This window comes from Pan troglodytes, chromosome 4, assembly GCF_028858775.2.
Source record: "Pan troglodytes isolate AG18354 chromosome 4, NHGRI_mPanTro3-v2.0_pri, whole genome shotgun sequence".
NCBI lineage: Eukaryota > Metazoa > Chordata > Mammalia > Primates > Hominidae > Pan > Pan troglodytes.
In genome coordinates, this window is record NC_072402.2 from 137192158 (window position 1) to 137200883 (window position 8726).

Here is an 8726-nt window from a genome sequence, read left to right on the forward strand (position 1 = left end):
CTGGCTCAGGCCAGCCTATGGTCCCTGCTCCCCAAGCCTCTCACTGAAGAGAAAGGCACTGAAAGGACAGGTGCCCTCAGCCCAACTGGTAGGCTCTGTCCAGATGGTAAATGACACCCAGCACCCTGCTGCCCTGTACCAAGATGAGGAGGGGTGCGGGGAGGCATGCATGTGCAGGCAGGTTTGGACATTAGGGACAGTAATTCCCATCTGTTATATCGGTCAGAGTCCAGCAGGAAAAAGACGACACACTCACATTGGGTAATCTGAGATGTGCTTTAAAAAAGGACCGTTGAGAAAGGGGTGGAGTATAAGGAAACCGCAAGTGAGAGGGAGTACTCTAGTGGGGTGGGGGTGCCGATACACAGCTAGGCTTAAGGGGCCAGGGAAGGAAGTGGTGCCAGAATCCTAGAGATAGTCATGATTACGCAAGAGTTGCCCGGCAGGAGAGTCCACAGCAACCTCGATGCTGCAGGGTGGGAGCCGGGGGATTCACTACCCCAAACTCAGCCTCCTCCTCCTCTCCATTCTTCTGCTGGGGCTCCCCAATAATGGAACATGACCAGGAGCCAGAGGGCGAAGGAGCCTGTTGATACCATCGAGAGAGTTCGGCGTCCCCGGGCAAAGGAAGGGGAGAAGGGTGGGGAGTGGGTCTGGAAGGCCCCATGAAAGACACCTGGCACACCCCCTAAGTACACTAGCATCCAAAGTTTATGAAAAACTTCCATACACTCAGTCCTCACAACAACCGTGAGGGAGGTAAGGCAGTGATTATGATCCCATTTCACAGGTTGAAGACACCGAGGCTCAGAGAGGGGAAATGACTGGCCCAAGGGACAAGACGCATCTTAAGATGTCAAGTCCTGGACCCTTCCCTGCAAGGCCCCCTGTGGAAGGAAATAGCTCTGCTGGACATTCAGCCACTGAAGAAAGCCCCCAGTCCAGAGGCTTGGAGACCACTGGAGGCTCTGGCCTGGTGACCCTGGGTCTCAGGAGAAATCCGTGCGGAGAGGGAGGGGCTTTTCCATTCCACTGATGAGGAGCTCAGGCTCTTGGGACATCGTGGAGGTACTGGGCACCGCTGAGGTCTTCAAGCTGCCCACTGTAACCTCTTCCTTTTCCTCCTGCCGCAGGTGCCGGAGAACCTCCTGGGACAGCGAGAAGCTGCTGTCATCTGCAGGTTCTGGAACAGGGAGATAGGGGAGAGAGTAGTGAGGATCTTACCCATTCCCACTCAAACACACCTAGAGAACTTGCTGGGAAGATCCCCTAACCCTCCCTACCCCCCTTCCTACCCAAGCCCCAGCCACTGGGACTAGAGTTTCATAGAATCCTAGAGGTAGAAGTGGTTCAGGCCCGGCACAGTGGCTCACGCCTGTAATCCTAGCACTTTGGGAGGCCGAGGCAGGTAGATCATGAGGTCAGGAATTCGAGACCAGCCTGGCCAATATGATGAAACCCCGTCTCTACCAAAAATACAAAAATTAGCTGGGCATGGTGGCGGGCGCCTGTAGTCCCAGCTACTTGGGAGGCTGAGGCAGGAGAATCGCTTGGACCCGGGAGGTGGAGGTTGCAGTGACCCGAAATCGAGCCACTTCACTCCAGCCTGGGCAACAGAGTGAGACTCCGTCTCAAAAAAAAAAAAAAAAAAAAGTGATTTCAGAGAGAATGAAATTCCACCCTCTTACTTTTAAAGCTAATGCTCAGAGAGGAGCAGAAACCTGCCCGAGGTCACACAGTGAGGGAGTAGTAGAGCCGAGGCTGCAGCCCTAGTCTCCTGTGCCCAGTACATACTGGCCTGGGACTCTTCTGTTTCCTCTGGAATCCTAGATGAAGTGAGAGGCCCCTAGAACCCCCCTCTTCAGGCTACCCTGAGGGATTACAGTCAAAGACCTAAAAAGCAATCTGGTGTGCTGGGAAGAGGGGGCTTCTCCCAGGGAAGGAAGGATAGGCCCAGGGCATGGTGCTCCATAGCCCCTTCTGACTCTTTGGGAGACCCTGGGACCCCTGACTCCTCCTGCCCTCCAGCCTATCAACCCCTCACCCTACCAACCCCTCACCCTGGTAGGCAATGAGGCGGCAGTTGTTCTGAGACTCAGGGGCATCTGCCAGGATGTCCTCAAGTGTCCGGCAGAAGAGTTTGGCCTGCTCAAGCCTATCCTCCCGGCTAAAGCCAGCTTGACTGTATTGTGACATGGCAAACAAAGTCTGCAAGGGGGTGGCGTACTCCAGGACACAGGTGCCTGCCTAGAGGAGGTAAGAGGAAGACCAGACTAAGCCAGGGGCCAGGCGGATGGAGAATGGAGGGTCCAGTCCAGGCTCTGGCCCCCAGTGACACGGGCTGAGGCCCCACTCCCTCAGCCTGTAACGATAGAGTCCTGGGAGGTGGCCACCCTAATGGGGTCTATGCTGTCTGGCCTGCCTTTGCCTCTGATATCCAACTCTGAAATCAGGGACACGGCTGGGCTAAATTTACTCTTCACAGATCCTTCTCCTAAGATCCTAGGGCAAGACCCGAGGCTGTCAACTGCTCCAGCTGGGAATCAGGTCTGGGGCTGGGCTCTGGGTTCAACTCTGGTCTGGGTTCCCCTGCACCCACATGAATCCTTCAGATGTTCTCACAGCCTTCGTCTGGGGCAGCTTTATGGTCAAGAGCATGGTAAAGTCAAGTTTAAATCGTCCACTTTCCTACGGTGTCTCTGAGCCTCAGTGTTCTCCTCTGTAAAGTGGGAATGCTAACAGTCCCTACCCCATAGGGTGGTGGTGAGAATTCCATGAGGTGATCAGATGACACACCCAGAATAGCATCCAGCTTGTAGTAAGTGCTCGATAAATGTTACTCATCATTATCATTCAGAGCTGAATCCTGCCCAGACCTGGGACCAGCTAGGGACACTACAGCTCAGAGAAGGGCAGTGAATTTTCATCAGTGCTTGGCTAGGGCCCAGGGTTCTGGGGTCCTGACCCCTCCTCAGGGACCCCCACTCCCCTGCACACTTACCCGCTGCCCGTTCTCCAGAAGCTCATAGATGCTGTTGCTGTAAACCCGATCCTTGATGCCAGCACGGTCAGCGGTCTGCTGGGGCAGTTTATCCAGGAAGCGAATGTTGGGGTCAGCCATACTCAGGTTATCAGGCACCCCACAGTCCAATGGGAGGAGAATATACAGCCGCTGGCTCACTGCACCCCGTAGCAGGTTGTTGTAATGCTGATTGTAAGTTCGAATCCGGGCCTGGAGCTCTGAGGCAGGGAAGCCCAAGAAGTCATTCCTGCTAACCCTATCTCCCACCTGATTCAGGAGTGAGACCCAGGTCATTGGCCCCCGCAGTGTGTGGGTGCCAGAGAATGGAGAGTCCAGTGCACTCTCATTGTACAGGAGGCCAGGAGGGGCAGCGCCTCCAAAAGCCCTCCCCACCCCTCCTCTTACTGCACCACCCTTTACCCTCCCTCACTTCTTTCCTCAGATGTCTATGTCAGCGCCACCCCTTTCCACCATGGCTTTCAGGGCTGAGAGGCAGGCAGAGCCCTGAGAGGTGACATTTCCAGCATTCTCGTGTGCACAGAGGGAGGCCTCTAGCCCCAGATCAGTCTCCTAGCAGAAGCCCTAGGAGATAGCAATGAGATATGGAAGAGCTGCCGCTTTAGCCTGCAAGTCAGAAGAATAAAACACACAGGCTTAGGCCAGGCACAGTGGCTCACGCCTGTAATCCAGCACTTTGGGAGGCTGAGGCAGGTGGATCATTTGAGGTCAGGAGTTTGAGACTAGCCTGGGCAACATGGTGAAACATTGTCTCTACTAAAAATACAAAAATTAGCCAGGCATGGTGGCATGTGCCTGTAATCCTAGCTATTCAAGAGGCTCAGGCAGGAGAATCACTTGAACCTGGGAGGCAGAGGTTGCAGTGAGCTGAGATCTTGTCACCACTGTACTCCAGGCTGGGTAACAGAAAGAGACTTCATCTCAAAACAACAACAACAACAACAACCACAGGCTCCACGGTGCAGTGGTCTAGGGTCCAGGCTCTGGACAAACCTGGGTTCAAATCCTTTCTCTTCCTCTCTCTAAGCTATGTGATATCGGATAAATCACTTTACCTCTCAGAACTGCACTTAAAAAAAAAGGCCAGGCACAGTGGCTCATGCCTATAGTTCTAGCACTTTGGGAGGCCGAGGTGGGTGGATCACCTGAGGTCAGGAGTTTGAGACTAGCCTACCCAACATGGTGAAACCCCGTCTGTACTGAAAATACAAAAATTAGCAGGGCGTGGTGGCAGGCGCCTAAAATCCCAGCTACTTGGGAGGCTAAGGCAGGAGAATCACTGGAACCTGGGAAGCAGAAGTTGCAGTGAGCCCAGATTGTGCCACTCTACTTCAGCTCGGGTGAAAAAGTGAAACTCCATCTTAAAAAAAAAAAAAAATCGAAGGCTGGTGCAGTGGCTCATGTCTGTAATCCCAGCACTTTGGGAGGCCAAGGTGGGTGGATTACTTGAGGTCAAGAATTCAAGATCAGCCTGGGCAACATGGTGAAACCCTGTCTCTACTAAAAATACAAAAAAAAAAAAAAAAGCCAGGCATGGTGGCAGGGACCTGTAATTCCAGCTACTTGGGAGGCTGAACCCAGGAGGCAGAGGTCGCAGTGAGCTGAGATTGTGCTACTGCACTCCAGTCTGCGCAACAGAGTGAGACTTTGCCTCAAAAAAAAAAAAAAAAAAAAATCTAAAATAGGTATGGGCTTGGTGGCTCCTGCTTGTTATCTCGGCACTTAGGGAAGCCAAGGCAGGAGGATTGCTTGAGCCCAGGAGTTGAGACCAGGCTGGGTAACATAGCAAAACCCTCTTATTTTTAAAAAATATATAAATAAAATAAAACAGGAATAAAGATTATTCCTTCCTCACAGGGTGTGAATTAGAAAAGGCACATGAGAGCACACAGCATGCAGTAAATATTTATTGAAAGAATTTACAGCTGGGCTCACACCTGTAATCCCAGCACTTTGGGAGGCTAAGGCAGGCGGATCACTTGAGGTCAGGAGTTCGAACCAGCCTGGCCAATACGGTGAAACCCTGTCTCTACTAAAAATACAAAAATTAGCCGGGCATGGTGGTGGGTGCCTATAATCCCAGCTACTCGGGAACCTGAGCCAGGATAATCACTTGAACTTGGGAGGAGGAGGTTGCAGTAGCCGAGATGGTACCACTGCACTCTAGCCTGGGCGACAGAGGGAGATTCCTTCTCAAAAAAAAAAAAAAAAAGAATTCACAAGTGACCTTGGGCAAGTCACTTAATGGCTCTAAGCCCCATATTCCTTTCTGCAAACTAGGCATCATAGCAACATCCTTCATGCCTTGGGATTAAAGGATTTGGTAGACATGAAAATGCTTTGAAAAATATAGTGAGTTCTGTGTGTTTAGAAACACAAGAGGCTGTGTGTCTTAGTGTCTGTTTTGTAGATCGAGAAATGGGGGCAGAGAGGATGGCCCACCTGGCAGGATCAGCCGCAGATATCCGATGTAATATGACCATGCCAGCCCATGGGCCACGTTGAAATTCCCTTTTTCACAGACTGCAGAGATCTCAGCTGGGGCCAGGCCCTGTGGACAGCAGGATGGGGCTGGGGGGCCTCCATCAAGGACACCCAGAGAACTCCTCCTCCTCCTCCAAGGCTTCCCAACCTGCTCCTGACTTGATCCCTCTTTTGCCGTTGCCAAACCCACTGTTCCAGGACATTATAGGTTCTACTCCATGGACTCCAGCCTTTAAACCAGTCCCACTCCCAGTACTCAGCTCAGGGCAGGTCATACCAGCCACAGCCACCACTTGGCCAGAGCTTCTACCTCCCCCTGTGTCATACCTTGAGGCCCAGGAGGATGTTCAGTGCCTGCGAGAGGCCCAGGAGGGCAAGCATCCAAGTGAAGGGCGGGCCGACCGCATTTGGGAGGGAGTAGTAGAAATAGATGGACAGCAGCAACAGGGCCCCACGGCGGAGGGGGCAGCCCAGGCAGGCCCGCACAGTCCTCCAGTAGCTGCCCCAGTACCTGTGAGTGACAGCCAGACCCCAGACCCCAGCCCCCAGCCCAGCTCAGCCGGAGAGGTTCAAGGAGGGGCAGGGCTAGGCATCAAGGGAGTGACACATGTTGGATACCCCGTCCCTGGGTACTGCAGTGAGTCACCTGGAGTGGATGTGGCGCAGCTCCTCAGCCAGGCTGCAGACCCCGTTTAACAGCAGTCCCAGCTGCAGGGAGGCTAGGTGGAGCACCAGGTACCGGAGAGTGTGCTCTGGTGGCTCTCCTAGCCCCCAAAGGGTCACCAGGCAGGCACTCAGCAGAACCAAGGCTGCCTTCTGGGCCCCGTGACCCCTGGGACACGGGATGGATGGATGCAGGCTGGAGTGGGGCATCTGTGGGCACCAAGAAATCCATGACCATTCTCCCCTTGCCCTCCTGCCCTTCTGGGACTGAGGCTCTGGCTGGGCACTTCCTCCCAGTTCCCCTTTCCCTGGTGCCCAGCCACTCCCAGAGGCTGCTCTTAGAGACACCTCTAGGAGGCAGGCTGGGAATAAGTCACCCCAAAGCTCCTGTCTCAGCGAGGTTTGCTGAAAACAGAGCAGGGCCTGCACATACACGCCCCACCAAGACCCAGGGAGACCACAGGTGTGGTGAAGAAAGAAGGCAGCAACTATCCCAGACCCAGACTTGAAGCTGTCCTGTGCAGCCCTACCCAACCAAGAACCCTTGGGGACCTGGGTTCCCCTGTCCCCGGAACCCACCCCAGGGAGGACCTTAGTCAACAAAGTGGAAAACAGAGCTCAGGGAGTGGGGACAGGGCAGCCAGCAGGCATCCCCTCGCCTCTGGGTGCCAGGGGCCCTAGGTTTGGCGTTCTGCCAGGCTGATCTTGAGCCTACCTTCTGCCTCCCGGACACTGGCTGCTCTGGATGATGACGAGGAGAGAAGGCCCGGCGCTACGAGCAGCCAAGGGCAGCTTCTCTGAGTGCAGCCTGAAAATGAGATGTTAACAACGATTGGTTTCTCCACAACACTCTAGCCCTGGCGTTTCTCCAAACCGCAGCTTTACTGGTGCTGGGAAGGAGGGTATTTCCTGTTCCTCAGGAAGGGAGGTAGGAACCTTCCCTCAAAGCCCTGATGAGCTGGGCCTGAGTCCTGGGGTCAGGGGTGAGGTTTGAGAAAGCCTCCATTCCATTGCCCTTTGCTACCCCCAAACCAAGGGTGTTTAGAAACACTCACCGCAGTCACAGCTCTGAACAGCGGGTTCCCCTCAAGCCACCATGATCAAACACACTGTACCTAACACCTGAGCAGGACTCCACACACTCAGCCAAAGGCAGCACACACATCACACGATGATTCCCCGTCTCATATTTTTCTTCTGGTTTCCAGGATGCAGATTCTTTTTCTGAAAAGTGTGACCTAGGAGGGAGGAGTGAAAAATGAACAGTTATTTCCGGTAACAAGAGCTATTTTTATAAAGCACTTGGTGGGAGAGGAGGGGCACAGAGGAATAGGGGTTTGGCTCTTTGCAGGAAATGGCCACGCCTGTGACTTCTCCAAGAGAGCCTGCCGGTTTCTGCCCAGAAGGCGGTTGTGGGGATGATATTAGGTAGGAGCAAAAGTAATTGCGGGCCTGGCACAGTGGCTCATGCCTGTAATCCCAGCACTTTGGGAGGCCGAGATGGGTGGATCACTTGAGGTCAGGAGTTCAAGACCAGCCTGAGCAACATGGTGAAACCCCATCTCTACTGAAAACAAAAATTAGCCAGCGTGGTGGTGGGCGCTTGTAATCTTAGCTACTTGGGAGGCTGAGGCAGGAGAATCGCTGGAACCTGAGAGGCGGAAGTTGTAGTGAGCAGAGATTAGGCCACTGCACTCCAGCCTGGGCAACAAGAGCGAGACTGTCTCAAAAGAAAAGAAAAGAAAAGAAAAATGATCTGACCTACATTGTTTGAGTGTAGGTTATAAAATCCCCATGCATCAACCTAAATAATAATAATAATAATAATAATAATAAAGTGTTTACCTTGTTCCAGACATTATGCCAAGTGTTGCATATATCACTTCACTTGTATATCATTTCACCAGCCACCCTGTCAGGTAGGTATAATTCTAGCCCCATTTTATAGATGGATAATCTGATGCTCAGGGAGGTGAAATAACTGGTTTAAGTAATTGAGAGTGGGGACTTGAAGCCTGGTGGGTTGCTCCAAAGCCCAGCTTGCTCTGTGCCTTGATTTCATTCCAGTAATCCCAGCACTTTGGGAGGCCAAGGCAGGAGGATCACTTGAGCCCAGAAGTTTGAGACCAGCCTAAGCAACACAGGGAGATCCCTTCTCTACAAAAAAAAAAAAAAAAAAAAAATTAGCCAAGCATGACGGAACACGCCTATAGTCCCAGCTACTTGGGAGGCTGAGGTGGGAGCATCACTTGACCCCTGGAGGTAGAGGTTGCAGTGAGCTGTGATGGCGCCACTGCACTCCAGCCTAAGTGACAGAGTGATACCCTATCTCAAAAAAAAAAAAAAAAAAAAAAAATAGGCCAGGCGCAATGGCTCATGCTTGTAATCCTAGCACTTTGGGAGGCCAAGGCAAATGGATCACTTGAGGTCAGGAGTTCGAGACCAGCCTGGCCAACATAGTGAAACCCCGTCTCTACTAAAAATACAAAAAATTCGCTGGGCATGGTGGCGGGTGCCTATAATCCCAGCTACTCAGGAG

At 52.8% G+C, this 8726-nt stretch overlaps 1 protein-coding gene across 6 annotated transcripts; it reads right to left on the minus strand.

Moving 5' to 3' along the window:
• Positions 1–262: 262 nt before the first annotated feature.
• Positions 263–8346, minus strand: STING1 (stimulator of interferon response cGAMP interactor 1). Of its 6 annotated transcripts, none has more exons than XM_063811541.1 (9): positions 8033–8346; positions 7303–7425; positions 6903–6995; positions 6171–6397; positions 5852–6035; positions 5483–5591; positions 3002–3240; positions 2061–2247; positions 263–1183 (listed from the first exon to the last, which is right to left on the minus strand). In XM_063811541.1, the coding sequence occupies exons 4-9, from the start codon at positions 6395–6397 to the stop codon at positions 990–992; spliced, it is 1140 nt and encodes a 379-aa protein (XP_063667611.1). In that variant the 5' UTR covers positions 6903–6995; positions 7303–7425; positions 8033–8346; the 3' UTR covers positions 263–989. The 6 variants fall into 6 exon arrangements, with proteins under 6 accessions (XP_063667611.1, XP_063667610.1, XP_001135484.1 ...); XM_063811540.1 differs by having other exon boundaries at positions 7243–7425; positions 8033–8344; XM_001135484.6 differs by lacking the exon at positions 8033–8346 and having other exon boundaries at positions 7243–7840.
• Between the last annotated feature and the right edge of the window lie 380 nt (positions 8347–8726).

Excerpts from the sequence above, each read along its gene's own strand:
- STING1 (XM_063811541.1), bottom strand. The coding sequence starts at position 6,397 with ATGCCCCACTCCAGCCTGCATCCATCCATCCCGTGTCCCAGGGGTCAC. Across the intron at positions 3,241-5,482 it reads TCTGCGGCTGATCCTGCCAG|AGCTCCAGGCCCGGATTCGA; the intron begins GTGGGCCATCCT and ends TCCCTGCCTCAG. Across the intron at positions 2,248-3,001 it reads TTCTGGAGAACGGGCAGCGG|GCAGGCACCTGTGTCCTGGA; the intron begins GTAAGTGTGCAG and ends TACCTCCTCTAG.